We start from the raw sequence: 23,011 nt of genomic DNA on the forward strand, positions 1-23,011 counted from the left end.
CAATAGAGAAACTGCAATGGTTCTGCATTCATATTGCATTAGAGAAACTGCATTGGTACAGCAGTAGATAAACTGTAATGGTACTGCATTCATACTGCAGGGCATAAACACAATGATAAGGTACTATACTGTTGAAGGTTATTTGCAATATGGCAAAAATACTGCAGTAATGAAGTAAAAAATACTACTGCAGTATTTTTTTTACTTCATTACTGCAGTATTTGTTTATAATAAACCTGTACTGTATTGTATGAAAATAAAATTTTAAAACGTGCAGTGCTTCTCTGAATTAAAGTATTTTGTTGTTGGCCCTTACAAAGTCACTTACAAAGCTTTAGACAGATTTTAAAAAATGCATAAATCACTTCATTTTGAAAGAGTGGGAATCCAAGGTTCAGGGCTGCTTTAACAACTGGCAGGACATGTTCTGAAGTCAGTCAGTCTTTTTTCTCTCTTTTTCTATACAGTATTTACACATAGTAAACACATAATTGTACACCAATTATATTAAACTACTGTAAAATGTACTGCTAACACTTACATAGTTGTTCATTGTTCACAAGCACAATCAGGAGACCACTCAAGTCATATGTAATTATAAAAGTAGCATTCAAAAACAGAGAAATGAAAGATGTGAGTGCATTTACGACCATCACCACCAGAGAGTACTGTTGTCTTGACCACCCATCAGTTGCCGATTACATTCCACGTGAAATGACAGCTTGAGTGCCTCTTTCCTCTCGCTCCTGTCCCTCTCTCTTTCTGCGAGTGGCTTCAAAATAGTCTCAGTTCAGAACAGATATCAGCAGCTGAAGGCCTTTAGTCATCATTCTCATCAGATCAAGAGAATTCCGCATCTCTCAGAACCACAAAGACAAAAAGCAGTCCGCTAGAGCCAAGAAGAAAGAATACACATGCCAGATGATGCTGATTGTTACAGTGCATTTCTCACAAATAAGTGTTTAAAGTTGCTTGCCAAAGAGGCGCCTGGAAGACAGATTTTTAGAAACTTTACTTAATAACAACAAAAAAATTAAATAAATAAAATAAAGTAGACAACACTGAAAATATTGTATCAATTTGTAGTGCTGAGCTTGTCGGTTTAAGAGTAAAAGCAAAATGGAATTAACGACGTTGGACGGGATATCCACAGGGTTCACAGAGAACACGGTGATACAAAACAACTTATCTTCTAATTACACAACGAATTTGACTTTGTATTACAACACCAGCACCTGTGGAAACGGCTCTGTGACAAGGGCGATGCCACCTCAACGTCCCAAAGGTAAGAAGGAAAGCAAATTAAGCGCAGTTACATTTCTACATTAGATTAGTTTATATACTACTGATGATAAAATCGACGAATGTATTTTGTCCCTCTTGTTTGGTGCGTTCGTTCACGCTTGATACTGTATCAAAAATAAGTTTAAAAACATGATGCATACACCTTACCATCAAAACATATATGTTATATTTTTTATTAATATGTCTTTCGAAGTCAAACGTTTAAACACATATGAATGTTATATGTTATACTAGAGCATTAGTGAAACATACTTCCAAAACACTGGAGTACAAATGAAAATTTGCAATCAAGAGCAATTCTATGTTGGTATAAAAATAACTTATAGTTTTGCTTAGTAAAATGTAAATTTGTATATGGATCTTAGTTATGTTTTGACAAAACATTCCTGTCATTTTTGAATAAATAAAGTCACATCTAGGGTTCGTTTGACCTAGTTTGAACAGTTAAATTATGTTTTAAAAACTATTTTACTTAATTGGTTATTTTAAATATTATATACAACAAATACAAGGCGTTAGAAATACAAATCAATCAAAAGATCTTTCTAAAATAGTTTAACAAATGTATTTGATATCGTTTTGATATTTGTATCTGTTTACATGTACAGCGGGGCATTTTGACGCAATAGCTTTGCGAATTTTAATATACCGTATGAGCCCAGTAGTATAATGTCATTTTATTTGTCGGGAGGTCTGTGGTCATACAGTACACAAAGTGGCAACAGCATGTTAAATTGATTTTTGGCACAATTTATGCAGCAATGTTGTCAATATAACATGCTATTGAATGCAATTTATCAAAATCTGCAGGTCCTCGGGTTTTTTTCAAAGGGTAGAGCTTTGGATTTATTGGATTTATCGAGTAATACAACGTATTTTAACATATAGCGTTGTTTCATTCCAGTGGACAATGGTTTCATATTATGTGCTGTATATAGCAGATCCAATAATATAAGTATATGTTTTCACCAATGTGTTACTAAAGAATCAAGAGCATCGTATATATATAGATATATATATTATATATATATATATATATATATATATATATATATAAAATTTATTATAACCTGAGCCGGTCTGTTAACAGAAGTAACAGGAAGATGAATATGCCTGAACTAGCTCAGTTATTTCAAAATGAGCTAGGCTAGCTAAACTGCTTTTTAAATAGAAAGGCAGTTGAGTAACAGAAAGAGGCATGATGAGAATTTCTCCAGCAACAACAAAGCTTGCAATCCTGACATTAAAATCTGGAATATTTACCAACTGCTTCCTGCATAAAATAAAACTTAAATATAGAAAACTAGCAAGTGATCTAAAAACTGGAAACTGCTTTTTAGTAAAAGGCTTTAACATCAGGTCAGCTAAAATATTTGTTACAAACAAAATATTCCTATTAGTTTTAAAAAGGTTGTAGAACATTGTTCGAACGTAACTTTTATTGTCATTAAAACTTTAAACTTTTTCCAATCCCTGTTGCACATGTAGCCATTGCCTCAATCATCCATTTCACTCCACTTTTTCCTGCAGGATTTGATCTGAACTAGATAAATAAATCAGTAAAGCAAATTCATTAGCTGTAACATGTGGAAGGATAACAAAACATTACAGCGTCTTCGTTGTATTAGCGATATGAAATTGGTATCTCACTGTGCTGTATCTCACTGTGCTGTATCTCACTGTTTTGTTATTTTCGCCTGTTTAGTTGATAATGGCTAATTTAGAAGAGCAAGGAAAATTACCCCCGCTAGACACGCCCCTGTGCATAATTCTTCACTTTTATTCCCCTTTTTCAGCATAATTGTGCTTTGGCAACTAGAAGCAATGCATACCAAATATCTATTGGACATGACATTAGCTAGGCACTTTATCCTTTATTTATAAGGAAAAGGTTTCTTAAGATATTAACCAACTATCCAAATACAAACAACATAATAAATAAGTATTTTGTAATTCTGAACACAGCCATGTAAACTGATCATTAAAGCACCAACTGTCTATGAAAAGAGATGGGTTTTAATAGGATTTAGTGACGATTGTTCTTGTCCAGTTGCCTTCATAGACATGCAGTGCGTAGAGAAACAAAAACAAAACAAAAAAAAACAACATAGAAATTAACAAACACTGTAACATACTCATACACTGTAGCATATAGTAAACAGAACACACAGATGTAGCATACACCATATAGTACATATGTGCTGTCTACACAAGTACACATATACGCACATATATATACACACACACACACACACACACACACACACACACACACACAGAGAGAGAGAGAAAGAAATACAGATAGATATATACTTACTGCAAATGAGTGCACTGCTGTTTATAGGTACTGACTGTGAAGCTCACCTTTATATTTAATGAATAACATTTTTTAGCCAAAGTAATTATTTAAAGTGTACTTATTTATTAAAAATATTTACCATGAACATGCATTAAACTATTGTAATAGAGTTTACTTGAGATAAGGTTTTTGTGTAGTCTGCTGGAGGTGTGGATGTTCTTGTAGCATTTGATATACATATGCATTTACAATATAGCTAAGAGATTACAATACAGCTAAGAAATAAAAGCAATACAGTAATGAAACGGTTTTTGCAGTTATTATGTATGGTGTGTTTGTTTCTGTAGGTTGTGTGCAGCGTGCTTTGTATTTGTAGTGTACACGTGCAAGTACTGTTATAAACTGCAAAAAACGTTCGCCTTGCTTCACTCTGCACCATACATTCTCAGTCTTGGCTACTTTGCTCTGCTCAAACTCCAGTAAGATATTTGATGTATTCAGAGTTTTAATTGATTTAAATCATGTTTGTAATGTAAACTATTTCCAGTGACGTCAGACCTTAGGTACTTGCCCGTCCACCTGAAGTTGGGGCTTCACCCAAATTTCCATTCCTAGCTACGCCACTGGCTGGCTGTTTTTATTTTATTTTTTTCTCGTCACTTTAACTGGACAGTCAACTTGTCCAAGTATCACCTGCCATAGCTAGTGTTTTATTATAGCATAGTGGCTGTGTATCTATAGCGACTCGGCCTGTGCGCTAGGCAGCACCAGGACCTCTGCGACCAGTTTCCCCCGCCTGAAGTACTGTACTACTTCCTATCGTCGATTTATGACAAAAAAATATTAGAATTGAGTGAGAAACTGTGTGCTAAACTCGATCAATGCATGAGTCAGTGTCAGCACCAGTCACAGTGTCAGCAGCAGTCACAGCAGTATCAGCACAAGTCTTACCAGCCAGCAGCAGTTGGGTAGTTGACAAAAAGTCATGTCTGGAAATTGAAAAAAAAAAATTTCTCATGTTGATGTTGAAAATCATATAGTTGCATTACATTGAGTCTGAAGTTCTCAAACAAATATGTCGGAACCTTGTATTTTACATTTCAGTCCAATTTGATTAACCTTTTTTTAATGCATCAGTGCCTTGAACTTGTCCTGCAGTGTGACATAAAATATGTATATGTATCATTTCAAAGAATATAATTTTGATAACAAAATTGTTTATCTTCATCCTTGACTACTCCTGTTTCTAGATCATTGATTATCTTTTGATTATCAGGTGAAATGAGACAGAATTTGCTATTATAATGGTGAAACCCGGGCATCTCCCACTAAATTGTGATTAAGATTTGCTGCGATTTTTCTGCACATTATTAAAAATCCATGAATTTTATTTATTTTCATATTTTTCTCTGGACTCAACCATTTTTGCCCTCTCATTTATAAGCGTTACCCCAAAGGACACCATGTCACACCAAAGGAAGAAACAAGAAGCAGTGAGATTTTTTCCTTTTCAAAAATATGTTTTTATGAAACTTTCAAAAGTGTATGAACACCATACAATGTTGTAAATGTAACAATTCAACAAAATAACTTGAAATGTGTTTAACACAAGCTTGAGAAATGTGCCAACTCTATGAAACTTGAGGATTAAAAGGCATAACAAGGAATGATTTGCTGAAAATGTTGGTTTAAAAATGAACATAACAAAACAACAAAGCATTGGTGACATTTCATAGAAACTTAAGCTAAAAACTTGAATTCATCCTTTTCATTGTGACTTCACTTTAGGTCTTTGAAACTAGTTTGCACATTGTCTGTGCCAGTCATAGTTTGTAAGTTTGGCAGCACGGTTGGTGGGATCTGGCTCAGAAATGATGGTGATGATCTCTTGGTGAGTGTAATAAATACAGTCAGGTTTCTGCGGCCAGATGAATGCATTTCTGTCGCCACTTTGCACCATGCAGTTCACCTCGATTTCCCCTCCATGAATTTGAGTGATCTGGTCGACATAGGGTTTGTCATCATATTTCACTATCACAAATTTTCCATCTGTGCATTTCTCCTGCTCATCCTCATATGGATCATCAGCCTTTGCCTGGGGTTGGGGATGCCTAGTGTGGGAGGCATTGCAAAACTCCAGCTTGACTGGATTGTGAAAGGAGCACATTTGTGGGTAAGTACAAAAACTACTCACATCTCTGTGGAATATCACTCCTGGTGAGAAGGACAGCACCCGGTGAGTGTTGAGTATCCCAGTGACTGGATGAACAACTGGGGGAAGTACTTAATCTATGATGTTGATATCACCCTCTTTAATCCATTTGAATGTGATGTTTTCTGGATTTTTATTGACCAAAAACTCATACAGCTCTCTCAGAGTTTGCAGATCATTCCCACCAAGAACGTGCATGTCCGCCATCCTCTTCACTGAAGCCCCCATTCCATCGGGACACCCTTTCCAGATGACCTCTCTGAAAAGTTCCATGTCACTTGCTTGTGTAGGGAACACTGCTGAGGAGAAAACAGTTTGCTTTGTTCCGATACTGTGTCACAAGTCCATCACTTAGGATGTGCAAGGTGTCCATTTCTCCCTCATGTTTCTGCTTCAGCTCCTAGATCACTGGTTTGATGTGCGCCCAAACCACTCTCATCGTGACACAGTGAGTTTGAGATGGTTGCATAGGAGCGGGAGCCATGCCCTGTATAAGCAACCACAGTATGAATAGTGGCTTGTTGTCTGTTGACTCCAAAGTGAAACGCCTGAATCTTAGAGTTCAACTTGCATGCATAGTTTTCTGAAAAGTCCATAATCAGGACCAGCTCGTTTTCTTTAACACCCCTGAATGCTCGTGACTGGTGCAGCCACTTATAATGATGACTGACAATCTCCTCTAACTCCCTGTTAAACTCCTCAACAAGTTCCCCTACTGTACCCAGTTTGGCTCTTTTCACCCAGTTTTTATAGTTCTTCTCACCTACCATAACTTCCTCTTTCTGCCAGTGCTCCCACCTGGCTTTGTCATTGGGATTGTGATCAGCAAGTTTAATTTCATCAGAGCAACACCTGAGTGCATTCAAGATACATGCAACCTTTGTCCTCTGTGTTGCACATGATGTTTAACAGTAGTGTTGATAGGCTTTTGGTAGGAACTATACCTCTCTGTGCCAAATCGTTGATAAGAAGACACATGTTTTCGTGTTGGTGACATGCACATGTATTGTAATCCCTTCACTTAGCCTCTGTAACGTAGAATGGCCTGTACCTTACAAACTGTCTGTAGGACATCGGTTGCCTGTCACTCTGGCAGTACTCTTTTTATACATGTCTCGCAGTGATTTTAAGAACATAAAGCATAAGAAAGTTTACAAACGAGAGAAGGCCATTCGGCCCATGTTGCTCGTTTTGTTGTTAGTAGCTTATTGATCCCAGAATCTCATCAAGCAGCTTCTTGAAGGATCCCAGGGTGTCAGCTTCAACAACATTACTGGGGAGTTGATTCCAGACCTTCACAATTCTCTGTGTAAAAAAGTGCCTCCTATTTTCTGTTCTGAATGCCCCTTTGGCTAATCTCCATTTGTGACCCCTGGTCCTTGTTTCTTTTTTCAGGTCGAAAAAGTCCCTTGGGTCGACATTGTCAATACCTTTTAGAATTTTGAATGCTTGAATTAGGTCGCCGCGTAGTCTTCTTTGTTCAAGACTGAATAGATTCAATTCTTTTAGCCTGTCTGCATAAGACATGCCTTTTTAAACCCGGAATAATTCTGGTTGCTCTTCTTTGCACTCTTTCTAGAGCAGCAATATCCTTTTTGTAGCGAGGTGACCAGAACTGAACACACTATTCAAGGTGAGGTCTTACTGATGCATTGTACAGTTTTAACATTACTTCCCTTGATTTAAATTCATTGATTTAAATTTTGTTAGAACTCTTCTCTGTCTTTTGTCAATTGTTGTGGAAGTTTTCACTTTAACTTCTGTAAGAGACTCAGTAGAACAGACAAGATTTGAGTAAATAAGTTTAATAGTTAAAGTTTGCAAACCTGAGAACACTCTCAACACACGCAGGTGTTAGGAAAACCGAGCAATGTTCTAACTTCACACAGTCAGTAAGCATAATATATACCTTGTAACCTGCTGCGAGCCAATCACAGAAGCTTAACTCAATATTAGTGGATAGCAACAATTTGGAAAATTAAAATGAGACCAATCATAACAACTTATTTAAATTGCAAGCCCCCCTAAAATAAAAGTAGGTTGATGACATTTCACTAAAATAAAAGTAGGTTGGTGACATTTCTTATAAAGTGCCACGGAAACACCTGCTAGCATCTTATTCTATTAAAACAGTGACATTTCTTTGAAGTGTCACAGATGTGGTTTGCGGTTGCTAACATTTTTAGCTCATAGTCAGTATCTTTCCATTCCTTATAAGGGCCACCTGTCTTTTAAAAAGAAAGAGGATGTACAGTATCTTCACAAACAACTACCGTTAATAACACATTATTATTATATTATACCTAAATCTTATAACCCGTAATAGCATTTAAACCTGAGCATGGAAAGCTTAAACAGTCATAGCAGTAATAACATCAAAGTGGCCTCAATTTTAGAACTTAATAGAAATAAGCTTTCAAACTTCTTATTACATTGGTATAATCCCTTTTTAAGTCACACGGGCTAAACAAACACATGAACAAACAGCTCAGAGGTTAGTACATAAATTGCATAAGATGTAATTTTCCCACCACACTTTCCTCCCAACAGTGTCGTTTTTGCCTGGGAGAAGAACGCTGTTTTCGTCAAAAGTCATAAAGGACTCCACTTGTTGTTTTTTCCCCTCAAGCTTTTCTTTTGAGTGATGGCAAGTGGTATTTCTCACTGACTGCTGGTCTCTTTTCCAAGCGTTTACTCTTTTTTTCTGTATCTTTCAGCTCTTTGATTTGCAGCTTCAAGTTGCCTTGTGAGCATTTCATTTTTTTCTCCAGTTTATCCAGTCTTTTCTTTATTTTACATTGTCTTGATTGCCTCTTGGAGTTTGGTGGACTTTTCTTTTTTACTTGAAAGGGAGGTGGTGATGTTTGATGTGTGCTGCATTCCATGGGTACTGGTTCTCCATGGATTTCCTGCTCTTGATCAGATAAACTTTCTGTTAAAGAGGAACAAACAATTACAAGCCAAGAGGGTAAAACTATCTGATCCAATTAGAAGCATGTGAACTCAATCACTGTACATGTCATGACAAAATGCCCCTTCCCTCTCTCTTCTCCACCCTTCTGCCCATGTCATCTCTATCATCTTTTCCTCTCTCTGTATTTCCCACATGTCTGTTGTTGCTACATACTCCTAATGGCATTGTCTTCTACCACCTACCCCCTTACACACACACACATACACACACACACACACACACACACACACACACACACACAAACACACACACACACACACACACACACAGCCAACTATCTTATTCTATATCTTATTGTATCTTATTCTGTTTACTTTCTGCGTCTCCTTCTCAGGATTTCCTCTCTCTTTCTGGGGTCAGTGTTTAGTCTCTCCCTGTATCTTCTTGTCCTCTCTTTACTTGTCATTATTCTGCCTCATCCTCAAAATGACAAAAAGCATTCAGTTATCAACATAATACAGTAAGGTTACATTACATTAGTAAAACACAGTTCAGAAGATTACAATTTGTTTCAGATGATTCAATTGGTGCAAATAACTCTGTAAAACACCATTTATACGGGTTTATTATGAGAACATGTCCACTGGTGTGACAGCTGTGTCCTCTGGAGAGAGGACATAATCTGTCACACCAGTAAAGTTCTCATATGTTTGTCCATTTTGGGGTCTTATGGTGATTCTCAAGCATTCCATTTTAACTCACTGGACTCTTTTCTCATTGTTTTTCAGCAGGCTTCTTTCAGCCCACCTACTCAGTGCGCTTGGTCACCCGCCTGGCATGGTTAATATGTTTCTCCCATAGCTGAACTGCTGTGTATATCAGCCTGTATGTTTTCCTGCTTCTGCCTTTGCAGTTAGAGAAAAAAAAAAGCAGTACAGTTTTATTCCTGCCAAACACGCCGCAGCTCCTTGAGCCTGTGCTCCACTCTGGCATACACTATGCGCTGCCATGTGGTGTGACTGCACGCGGTCCAGGACCAGGTTATCGCCGCTCTGCACCATGGTGCAGCACAGTGCGCTCCCCTGTACTGCTCTCCTGATTGCCTACCACAGCCACTCGAGCCTGTGTATCCACCCCAGTATATGCTATGTGCTACCCCAGGTTGTGTTGACTTCACGCGGTTAAGGCTGGGCGCCTCTCAGTGCTTCGGCACCCTCTGTGTTTAGATGCTCCATGCCTCGGTGCTTAGCACCACAGCATGTCAATAACACCTGCACTCAGTGCCCCGTGGGCACATAAGACACATAAGACGGAGCGAGTCACAGGGCCACGCAGACGTGGGAACCAGGACTCACGAAGGCTAAGTACCGATTCGGTATGTGCCTGCAACCAGCTCGGGGACCGGTCGTCGTCCGAGTTCGGGGTCTCAGCTGATAACGCCAACCCTGCAGCTGACCCCACCTGCACTGGTGGTTGCCCCATATATTACAGAACTGGATTTCAGCTTGCTGAGGAGGACCATGATGCGATTATATTGCGGCTTCATGGACCTCATCCTTCCTTCAAAAGCAGCCCCTACCTCCCCTGACCATTACTTTGGACCAGCGGTTGTGGAATTGCTACAGTGCTCCCACAGAGAACGCAAGGCATCTCAGCAGGTAGAAAATGAGACGCTGCCGTCTGCTGTACTCGCCAGGGTGTCCAGCCAGGCGAATGGTTTATCACACTGGACCGAAAGAACGCGTATCCCATGTTTCTATTCATCAAGCATAGGTCTCTAGTCGTTGTTTCTCTGGAAAAAGCCAAGAAAACCTTTCAATGGCCGAGTGTGACCGATAGGAGCCAAATGAAGCTGAAAAAAAAGGGCTGATCTGAGCAAGACATATGCACCACAGAGTAACACAGACATAAACAAAGAAGGTAGCTGCTTCTGCATCCAGTGCTCAAAGAATATCACTGACATTTGCAGAGCTTTTTGAGACATTGTAGTAATAAAATAATGACTTGGATTGCATTATTGAGGAGTTTGGTGAAAACGAGTGATCAGGAGAGGATTTATCACTATGCACGTCTATATAGAGATATGTGAAAAATACAACGAACAAGGGGTGGGGCTTAGCTGGAGATGCAGTACTGATGTCCTTTTGCCTTGCAGTGGCTTTTAAACCTGTTTTATTCTGGGGGGGAAAAAAAAAATTAAACCGTGCATGTAAAATAAACAGCGCGTGTGAAAATAAATTGGACCTGATGCACCTGACAAACGCTGAATAAATGGGCTGCTAGGGTTAATGCATGTATTTAGGAAAAGTCAAGAACGGACAACCGCGTATCTTTCACACATGCAGAGTATTTAAATTTTAAAAGTGAAAACTGTCAAAATGACTGCCGTGCGGTTCTAGTGTTAAATGTTATATTGCAGGTCTAAAATGAATATTTTATTGACATATCTTACGTCTCGTTATGAGCAGGTACTGTAATCCCAAGAAGCCCGTCTTCATTGCAGTCCTCCTTGATGTTGGAGGTTTCTTGCTCCCCTGCTTGAAAAAGGAGCAAACACTGACGCTCCAAGTACTCTATTGGCATTGACCAGGGGCCATATTACAGAACAATTTCCTAACTTGCATTCCTGTCTTTCATTGTTAAGATAGGATTCTCTTGGTATTACAGAAGCAATTCCTAAGTCACAGGTGGCGATACTTTCCTAAGTACTCCTTTCTATCCTAACTTAGGAGAAACAGTATAATATTCAGAACATTTTTAACAAACTATCAAACGAAATGAAGGAAAAGGCTTGGGCAGAAATTGCTTTGGCTGTGTCTGCTGTCTGTGGCAAGCCTCGGACAGCTGATGCAGTGAAGAAGAAATGGTGCTCGACAATGAGCGATACAAAAACGAAAGAACGGGAGGGGGTTCGTCTGCTGTTACACTGCTGAGCAATACTGAGCAGAGGATACTTGGGATAATTGGACCAATTTACACCAAAGGTACAGGCAAAATAAATTATATAACATCACAGTACTACTGTATTTGGGCAGTATTGAAAGTACATGTAATTAAAATACATATTTTCATTACATTTTTATTTTGTAATGCAAATGCCAATTTAGAAGTATTTTGTATTTTGTATTGAAAATACATTTCCTGAGTATTTTGCTCAACCCTGAATACTACCAATACAAATATAGGCTTTCGGATGTTTAAAATGTATGTATAATATTTCCACATTTTCATTATTAATTTAATTTGTTTTGCTTCTTTTAACCCTTTGCAGTTCTTTGTTGGACCAGGTAAGACATTATAATTTTCTCTTTCCAGTCCAATATCATCACAAAGACATAAAACACAGGTCTCTAGTCGTTTTTTCTCCAGAAAAAGCCAAGAAAATCTATCAATGGCCGAGTGAGACCGATAGGAAAAAAAAAAACTAAAAAGCTTGTGTAAAATAAACAGTGCATGTGAAAATAAATTGGACCTGACGCACCTGACAAGTGCTGAATAAATGGACTGCAAAGGGTTAAACATTCATATTCGTATAGGTATAAAAGGAGGAGAGGAAATAGGACTGTTTCCAAGCGAGTCAGAGGGTGCGCCTGTGTAGGGATTGACAGCAGCCAAACAATCGAGATCACTTGGAATCCGGTAGAGACTCCATCGCAGTTTACACCACCTTTTAGGTATATCAAATGTATCAAATAAGCTTGCCTACCAACTAACTCCTGTCTTTTTACAGAGAAATTAATTTAATCACACACTAATATTATGTATTTAAATCTGAATTATCGGTAGGCTAATTAAAATTCCACAAATTTAAACTGTGCAGTCTTTCCCATTGTACTTGTAATGTTTTAAAGAACACAACAGATAGATAGGTAGATTTTTTTTTTTTTTTTTTTTTTTTTTTTTAAAGTTTTTTATAAAAGGAATGAGCATGTACTAGTGCAAATTATAGTAAGCAGACTAGTAGAAGAGTTACCAGGGATCATTGTTGCAACTTAGAGAAAAGCTCCAATTGGAAAGAGACAGACTGAAGTTGGAAAGAGAAAGAACTCAACAAAAATAGATTTAAGGAACAGCAACAATGGATGCACCAACAAAATTCACAAATCATATACTGTCCAGGGTGCAATCTATTAGTCTGTTAGACACCACTGGTACAGAATTCATGTGTGATTAATATGGATTATCACTTACCATTGTAGCTTGGTGATAAGTGATTGTAAATTAAAGGTGCTTTTTAAATACAATTATTATTGTTTTTCATAAATAAAACATATTTGAATATCCATTAAGTAATTTATTATAAAAAATGCAGTTTATAGTTTATGTGTTTATCACAATACAATTGAGAAATTGTATTTTTAGACATGAGAAAACAGCAAGAGGGGAAGGGTGGGGGTGGAGGCAGGGCAACTTGCTCACAATGTTACAACATCCTTTTCAAGGGTTCGACAATAAACCATGGTACCGGGCCGGTGGACCTGGGTCCGGTAGAGAAACGCAGCATTGGCCTTCGTAGTTATGAAGCTGACCACGGTAACCGACTGGGCCAGTTGCATTTAACTATTATATATTATATATATATATATATATATATAACACACACACACACACACACACATACAGCTCTGGAAAAAATTAAGAGACCACTGCAAATTTTTCTTAAATCAGCATCTCTACATGTATGGCAGCCATTCCATTCCAGTGTCTGTTGAATTCCAACACAGGCACACCGATTAGAGGATCACCTGAACCAAATCTTATTTAACGAGGAAAAGTATAAAAACCACTCCTGTGGTCATCACTGTCCTCTTGCAATAGGACCAGCTGGATGGCAAAACAGTGCTAGTAGTACCTCAAAAGTAATTGGAATCAAAAAATAACTATTGACCATGCCCAAAGAGTTGAAAAGGAAAGTTCTGAGTGAGGAAAAGAAGGATTCAATTCTGGCTTTACTGGCAGAGGGATACAGTGAGCGTCGGGTTGCTTCCAGCCTTAAAATGTCAAAGACAAGGTCAAGCAGCACACATTGGGGACAACAAAGCTACAGACCGGCAGAGGGCGAAAACGACTCTCCACTGACCGGGATGACCACCAACTCATTCGAATGTCACTCAGCAATCGTAGGATGACATCAAGTGACCTACAAAAAGAATGGCAAACGGCAGCTGGGGTGAAGTGCACGGCGAGGACGGTTCGAAACAGGCTCCTAGGGGCAGGGCTGAAGTCGTTCAAAGCTAGAAAAAAGCCCTTCATCAATGAGAAGCAAAGAAGAGCCAGGCTGAGGTTTGCAAAAGACCATAAGGATTGGACCGTAGAGGACTGGAATAAGGTCATCTTCTCTGATGAGCCCAATTTTCAGCTTTGCCCAACACCTGATCGTCTAATGGTTAGACGGAGACCTGGAGAGGCCTACCAGCCACAATGTCTCGCACCCACTGTGAAATGTGGTGGAGGATCGGTGATGATCTGGGGGTGCTTCAGCAAGGCTGGAATCGGGCAGATTTGTCTTTGTGAAGGACGCATGAATCAAGCCAAGTACAAGGTTGTCCTGGAAGAAAACTTGCTTCCTTCTGCTCTGACAATGTTCCCCAACTCTGAGGATTGTTTTTTCCAGCAGGACAATGCTCCATGCCACACAGCCAGGTCAATCAAGGTGTGGATGGAGGACCACCAGATCAAGACCCTGGCCAGCCCAATCTCCAGACCTGAACCCTATTGAAAACCTCTGGAATGTGATCAAGAGGAAGATGGATGGTCACAAGCCATCAAACAAAGCCGAGCTGCTTGAATTTTTGCACCAGGAGTGGCATAAAGTCACCCAACATCAATGTGAAAGACTGGTGGAGAGCACGCCAAGACGCATGAAAGCTGTGCTTGAAAATCAGGGTTATTCCACCAAATACTGATTTCTGAACTCTTCCTAAGTTAAAACATTAGTATTGTGTTGTTTAAAAATGAATATGAACTTATTTTCTTTGCATTATTCGAGGTCTGACAACACTGCATCTTTTTTGTTATTTTGACCAGTTGTCATTTTCTGCAAATAAATGCTCTAAATGACAATATTTTTATTTGGAATTTGGGAGAAATGTTGTCAGTAGTTTATAGAATAAAACAAAAATGTTCATTTTACCCAAACACATACCTATAAATAGTAAAACCAGAGAAACTGATAATTTTGCTTTCCCGCCGCGCGCCATATTTATTGTACAGTCAGAATCAGAGACTGCGTACCGAAGTGCTGTGTTGGTGGTACTCGTTCTCGTGGCAAATCTTTTACAAATCGAGTTTTCTACAACTAAGCAGTCAATAAGCACAGGAAAGTGCTGAAATCAAGAAATTATAAAGAATGTAATTATGAAAAAAAATGCAGATGAACACTTAGAGTGGAGGCTTCCACAGAGAAAAAAAAAAGTAATATTTTGCCTTATTTGTTTGGCATCAGTTTCCCAGACTTGAAGAAAACAGCAGCTTTATTTGTTGTGATTTAAACATTTCGTTTACATCATATCCATTCTCACAGTAAGATGTCCCGATGGATACCCAGATACACAATCAGATTTTCAAAATTTGATTTGGGATCCGATGTGTTCAGGTCAAAAATGCCATTTAGAATCTTTCCAGGACTCGCTGGCAGCAAGATTAAGAACATAAGAACATAAGAAAGTTTACAAACGAGAGGAGGCCATTCGGCCCATCTTGCTCGGTTGGTTGTTAGTAGCTTATTGATCCCAGAATCTCATCAAGCAGCTTCTTGAAGGATCCCAGGGTGTCAGCTTCAACAACATTACTGGGGAGTTGATTCCAGACCCTCACAATTCTCTGTGTAAAAAAGTGCCTCCTATTTTCTGTTCTGAACGCCCCTTTGTCTAATCTCCATTTGTGACCCCTGGTCCTTGTTTCTCTTTTCAGGCTGAAAAAGTCCCTTGGGTCGACACTGTCAATACCTTTTAGAATTTTGAATGCTTGAATTAGATTGCCATGTAGTCTTCTTTGTTCAAGACTGAACAGATTCAATTCTTTTAGCCTGTCTGCATATGACATGCCTTTTAAGCCTGGAATAATTCTGGTCGCTCTTCTCTGCACTCTTTCTAGAGCAGCAATATCTTTTTTATTGCGAGGTGACCAGAACTGCACACAATATTCAAGATGAGATCTTACTAGTGCATTGTACAGTTTTAACATTACTTCCCTTGATTTAAATTCAACACTTTTCACAATGTATCCGAGCATCTTGTTAGCCTTTTTTATAGCTTCCCCACATTGCCTAGATGAAGACATTTCTGAGTCAACAAAAACTCATAGGTCTTTTTCATAGATTCCTTCTCCAATTTCAGTATCTCCCATATGATATTTGTAATGTACATTTTTATTTCCTGCATGCAGTACCTTACACTTTTCTCTTGATTGACGGTGACTTGGTTGGTTGAGGCTACACAAGCGACAACGTTCTGAGAAGGATTGTTATTTTGCATTATGACTATTGTTTTAATAGTGTTTATAAAGATTAGGGATGGGAACAAGCAAACAGCATAACAGTGTAAGCTGGTAGAGTTTAGCCAGTTTCACAAAGTGTACAAACAATGTCTAAAACAATATTTATTTGCTCTGTACCCTATTTCCTTTGGCACAAGTTTTCATTTGTTTTACTGAATTAAAATACACAGAACTCAATGAGCAGCAGCAATGTTACAGCGCATAGCTCTTCCAATTAAAGCAACAGTAGCATAATATTGCTCAAACCACCAAATAATCATTTTTACTGTAGTGTATTCAGAATATAATATCACCTAACATATAGCAGCCTAAATACTACATACATCTACATCTGTTTTATTCTAACAAATAATATTTATAACATAATCTTAGCGTAAATATTGTAACCTGGCCAAAATCGAAAATACATTCCAACATTCTAATAGTTTAAAATGACTAATTACAACTAGCCATCAAGTACTGACATCAGATGACTTGAAGTCAAGTTACTTTGTTTATTCAATAACCTGTAAATAACTCAAAACAAGAATACCTCGTTGTACTTTTAATTGTCCGTGCAAACGTTGCCGTTACTGCATCCATTCACAGAAAGTCAACAGTAGATGTTTTACAGTACATTGAACTACAGTCCAGAATTAAAAAATAACTCCTTTCCAACTCCAAGTGTCTTGCATTTTCTTATAGTCACTGCGTTGTTGTGCTTAACATTTAGTATGTCTTTATATTCATCATAACGTTAAATTACCTTTCTAATTTCAATGCTACCCAAGTTTTGATTACCATAATTCTTTTAGAACTTGCTATATACATGTTTAATGGCTGAAGTAACATATTGAAAGGCTTTGTTTAGCCACTTTCTTTTGAGATGTGGGCTCTCTTTGGTTCCATACACAGTTAGAAACATACTGAAAATAAAAACCATCATGAAAAAATATATAAATACATTGGACCAGATAAAATTGCATCCGGGCCAGTAAAAGCACTAGCTGTGTGGCCCGAGGGGCCAGTATTAAAACTCTAAATGTAGAGCTCTGCTTTTCTATCATACATCTACATTCGTGTGTATCTGCGTATACATCAGTGTACAGTAGGCCTATACAATGTCAACACTAAGAAAAAAATGTTTCAATTAGAGTACTATGAGTATTGCGGCCAGCAGTAGGAAGTTGTCCTTGAAAGGGCTCTACGTGATCTCGGTCACCCAGAATAGAAACGTCAGGGTCAGGTCATTTTGCCATCATGCACATGATGTGTAGAACAGCTGTCTCTTTAATGAAGAGCACAACTTTCTGTTCCTGAACATTAGTGATGGCTCGATGAATGAAATGCACACAACCTTTTACCGTGTCCCTTGTGTGTGTTGGTCTCCTTCAAACTTATCAACTTAGGGCAATAAATCCCTCTGAGCCTTTATACTCTGCACCTGCAGTTTTAGGTACCTTAATGCAGGTGGGGTCAAAAAGTTGATAAGGTGGACACCGCTTAAGGATGTAAAGTGCAACGAAACTTTGTCCATAGGAGGAAATGGAGTTACCAAGATCCATCATAACTGTTTTTAGAGTCATACTGTGGCATTTGTGAATGTAGCACCGATGACTGGGAACTGCTTTTGAACATTGTAGACTCTGTCCATGATTTCAAACTTTGAGCATAAAAAGTTCAAAGGTATGGATGACTCCATTGTTAAATTTGATGGTTATGGTTTTGACCATACTTGTGTTTTCCAGATAATAGGAAACAGCTTGAAGCTTCGCTATTGCCCCATTGTATGAAACCAGTGGCAATGTCAATGTTCTTGCGAAGCACCAGTTTGCAGCCTATTTTGACTCATATGGTAGTTTCTATTCCAGCTGTACGACTGCGAATCAGCTTTGTAGGCGTTCATTTTTTTGGTGACTCCGAGTCGGGCATGGTTAAAGAGGTTACCAAAAGTTCTGTCCTGTTTCTGGCGCATATTAAGTGTGAGTCATCACACACAAACAAATCCCACAGATCCTCAGATCCCATGGAGCCAGTCAGTTTGTGCAATTCCTCTTGAGTAACTGGCGCATAAGGTGGATTCTGATGCACAGGTGGAAGCTGTAGCAAATCCCCCAGAAGTAAGATGTTGATTTTTCCAAAGTAGCCATTATCTGTGTTAGCAGTCTGGAAAATCTCAAACAAAGATGAACAATAAGTGACATTGGAAATCATGTACACCTCAATAATGAGGAGGGTCACATCTCGCATGTCTGTATGAAGGCATTGCAGTACCTCAGAGAGGTTACGATACACCAGTATTTTTCCATGCTCCACTGGATGCATGATTTTCAGGTCCTTCCTTTTCAAGCTCATTGTCCTCTTCAGCCTCTATTTCCTTTTGTTTCTGCTTTACTGCTCGGGTTAAGTCATCAACAGCAGCTGTTTGTTGTAGTTGGTCGTGATAGGCCATAGCTTTTTGAAGGCTATCCCTACAAGCATGGGAGGCTTCCACATAGGAATGGCACCCTTCTGTGTTTCTATGGCTTGAAAAGTAGGAGGATAGAATAGAAGTAGTTCTCTGGGTAGTCTTGTACACTGTAATGGTAATGATTGATTAAAGGCGTGCTTCTCTTTTTGATGTATCCCAAGGGAAACATTTTAGGCTTCTCTGCCACCACATCATGCCATGCAGTTAAATCATAGAAGCTTATGTCTTGCAGAGCATTCAGACGTTTTGGATAGTATGAGTCAATCCAGGAAGGAAAATAGATGTTGATTGAGTCAGGATTTTTATTTATTTTTTTGCTAGCATGTAAATGTGTTACTTGGATTTCAGCTGGCGGCTGGAAACCTTTGATACATCATTCCACCTAATGGTTGCTGCGGATCTGTGCCATAGAGAGGTAAGCCTAGGCGATTGTCTGCTGCTTCAAGTTCACCACATTCTCTGTTGGACAAGCTGCAGTGTGCAACACTTCACAGTCTGCTGGCCAGAGACTTGTATGAGTTCATGTCATTCATGATGCCAAGGGCAAAACTCTTCTCAGGTTTTGAAAGGTATTTTGTAATGTAGCGGTTGAGGGCTGTAGATTGTTCACCAATGAACTGAATATCAATATTGCCTTCCCAAATAAGCAACATGGCTGGATTGTAGTCATTGGTTCTGACTTCAGCACTAGAGTCTGCCATAAGGTTTGAGTGCTTTCCGGTCAGCAATGGTCGCAGCCACATCTCAGATTACTACCACAGTTTGTTCTTTTCTGGTAACACTATGTAACACAATTTTTGTTCCTGTGTAGTAAATGTTATTTCCTAATTGCTTATGCCTCAAAAGTATAGAAAATGGCTATTATTCCCCACAAACTTTGCTTTTGTGACCAGGACAGTGATATTTTGAAATTTACCTATTTCCAATGAGAAAACGGGCGAATTTGTGTCTTTTCGTTCACATAAAGTCAGAAAAAACAACATATGAATCCAAATTAACATGCATTTATACTAAAGTAATACAAAAATGACTACAAAAGGTTTAGAAGTGAGTAGGTTTTCGAGATTTACAATTATACTGTAAATCACTTCCACGAATCAGCCCCCAAATGTAGTCTCCCATCATGTTCTCGTTATACTGTCCTTGGTAGCGGCGGTCAAAGTCCAGTATATTCTGGTGGAAGCGCTCGCCTTGCTCCTCCGAGTACGCTCCCATGTTCTCCTTGAATTTATCAAGATGAGCATCAAGGATATGGACTTTGAGGGACATCCTACAGCCCATTGTGCCATAGTTCTTCACCAGAGTCTCAACCAGCTCCACATAGTTTTCGGCCTTGTGATTGCCCAGGAAGCCCCGAACCACTGCGACAAAGCTGTTCCAAGCCGCTTTCTCCTTACTAGTGAGCTTCTTGGGGAATTCATTGCACTCCAGGATCTTCTTTATCTGTGGTCCGACAAAGACACCGGCTTTGACTTTTGCCTCAGACAGCTTAGGGAAGAAGTCTTGAAGGTACTTGAAGGCTGCCAACTCCTTATCTAGAGCTCTGACAAATTGTTTCATAAGGCCCAATTTGATGTGCAGTGGTGGCATCAGCACCTTCCGGGGGTCCACCAGTGGCTCCCACTTGACGTTGTTCCTCCCCACAGAGAACTCGGTCCGCTGTGGCCAGTCCCACCTGTGGTAGTGTGCCTTGGTGTCCCTGCTGTCCCAAAGGTAAAGATAGCAGGGAAACTTGGTAAAACCGCCTTGGAGACCCATCAGGAATGCCACCATTTTGAAGTCTCCTAAGAACATAAGAACATAAGAAAGTTTACAAACGAGAGGAGGCCATTCGGCCCATCTTGCTCGTTTGGTTGTTAGTAGCTTATTGATCCCAGGGTGTCAGCTTCAAAATCATTACTGGGGAGTTGATTCCAGACCCTCACAATTCTCTGTGTAAAAAAGTGTCTCCTATTTTCTGTTCTGAATGCCCCTTTTTCTAAACTCCATTTGTGACCCCTGGTCCTTGTTTCTTTTTTCAGGCTGAAAAAGTCCCTTGGGTCGACACTGTCAATACCTTTTAGAATTTTGAATGCTTGAATTAGGTCGCCACGTAGTCTTCTTTGTTCAAGACTGAACAGATTCAATTCTTTTAGCCTGTCTGCATATGACATGCCTTTTAAACCCGGAATAATTCTGGTCGCTCTTCTTTGCACTCTTTCTAGAGCAGCAATATCTTTTTTATAGCGAGGTGACCAGAACTGAACACAATATTCAAGATGAGGTCTTACTAGTGCATTGTACAGTTTTAACATTACTTCCCTTGATTTAAATTCAACACTTTTCACAATGTATCCGAGCATCTTGTTAGCCTTTTTTATAGCTTCCCCATATTGTCTAGATGAAGACATTTCTGAGTCAACAAAAACTCCTAGGTTTTTTTCATAGATTCCTTCTCCAATTTCAATATCTCCCATATGATATTTATAATGTACATTTTTATTTCCTGCGTGCAGTACCTTACACTTTTCTCTATTAAATGTCATTTGCCATGTGTCTGCCCAGTTCTGAATCTTGTCTAGATCATTTTGAATGACCTTTGCTGCTGCAACAGTGTTTGCCACTCCTCCTACTTTTTGTGTCGTCTGCAAATTTAACAAGTTTGCTTACTATACCAGAATCTAAATCATTAATGTAGATTAGGAATAGCAGAGGACCTAATACTGATCCCTGTGGTACACCGCTGGTTACCACACTCCATTCTGAGGTTTTTCCTCTAATCAGTTTTTTCTGATTAAAGCAATTCAAGATGCAATTTCTCCTTTCTGCTTCGAAACTGCTCTGTACTTTTCCACGCCTGTACTTCTCCCACTCGCTGTCGCTTCCACTCGCTGTCGCTGGGAAGACTGCCTCGTTTAACTGTGTTGTTCTGCTGTGCTGTTGGCTCCTCCCCTCGCCCGTGTCTCAAAACGGCGCTGAATTTGAATCAGCTGCTCCGAGTTTCAGCTTGTTTGTTATCAGAAAAACACACGCGGCTGTTTGACTTTGAGCTGCTGCTGTGTTTCCCCAATGATGATTAAAGCAATTCAAGATGCAATTTCTCCTTTCTGCTTCTAAACTGCTCTGTACTTTTCCACGCCTGTACTTCTCCCACTCGCTGTCGCTTCCACTCGCTGTCGCTGGGAAGACTGCCTCGTTTAACTGCGTTGTTCTGCTGTGCTGTTGGCTCCTCCCCTCCTATGACCTCCCAGCCATACTCATCATACTTCAAGGTGTCCAGCAAGGTCTTGATGCTGTTGTAATCCTCTTTGAGGTGCACCGAGTGAGCCAGGGGAAGAGACGGGTACTTGTTACCATTATGGAGCAGCATGGCTTTGAGGCTCCTGGATGAGCTGTCAATGAAGAGGCGCCACTCATTCTGGTTACAGGCGATTCCGATTGCCTCGAACAGACTGGTCACATTGTGGCAGAAGCAGAGCCCATCTTGACAGGTGAAGAAGCTGGAAAAAGGTTGGTGACGCTTCCTTTGATCTGCGACTTGCACACTTTCATCCAACAAGTTCCACTGCTTGAGCCTAGACGTCTAAAGCTCGGCATTGGACTTGGTGAGACCAAGATCTCTAATCAAGTCGTTGAGGTCTTTTTGGTTGGGGTAGTATGGGTTTCTCTCCTCAGCTCACCTCTGAAATTGTCATCTGGATCTACAACGTCTTCCTCGCTCTCTGACTTGCTGCTCTCTTCTAAAGACGGCTGCTCTCTCTCCGGAGGAGTGGGTACGGGGAGCTCATGGCAGTGTGGCACCAGGGCGATGGATGAAGGAAGGCCCGGATACGTGATAGCAGGTGCATTCTTGCCAGTCCGACGTTTGGAAGGGTCCACCATGCAGAAGTAGCAGTTGCTTGAGTGGTCAGTGGGTTCCCGCCAAATTCTTGGGATAGCAAACTTCATGGCTCTCTTTTCCCCTCTGTACCATCCTACAAAAATACATTTATTTCACCCATGACTAATGTGTAAGAGATTCTCACAGCATTTTTCATATATGATATATTTTTTCAATAACATTGAAAATTGTAAAACATTTTAAAATTAAAAACTTTTACAATTTTAAAAATTTTAACAAATTTTATAACATAAAATTCCAAGCAACAATTGTCCATTTTACCTTCCAGAGTTTTTTTTTTTTGCAGTGCTTGCAGGTGAAATGAGGTGCCCAGGGTTTGTCTTGATCCCCGACATGCATGCTGAAATATGCCTTGTAGGCTTCACACATCTTAGCAGATGCTTCCACTGAGTACTTTTTCGCTCTTGTCTTGATATATTGGCCTCAGACATAGCAAAATGCGTCTGCCGGATTGT

At 39.4% G+C, this 23,011-nt stretch overlaps 1 protein-coding gene across 1 annotated transcript in view; it reads left to right on the forward strand.

Annotated features, from left to right (window-relative positions):
* Positions 1-782: 782 nt before the first annotated feature.
* LOC121321034 (cholecystokinin receptor-like) overlaps positions 783-23,011 on the forward strand; it is a 79,218-nt gene continuing 56,989 nt past the window's right edge. Inside the window, exon 1 of the mRNA XM_041259943.1 lies at positions 783-1,285. Within this exon, the coding sequence (XP_041115877.1) occupies positions 1,120-1,285 (166 nt within the window). The 5' untranslated portion in view covers positions 783-1,119. The remainder of the gene's footprint in view (positions 1,286-23,011) is intronic.

The sequence above is a fragment of the Polyodon spathula genome, chromosome 9 (genome assembly GCF_017654505.1).
Source record: "Polyodon spathula isolate WHYD16114869_AA chromosome 9, ASM1765450v1, whole genome shotgun sequence".
NCBI lineage: Eukaryota > Metazoa > Chordata > Actinopteri > Acipenseriformes > Polyodontidae > Polyodon > Polyodon spathula.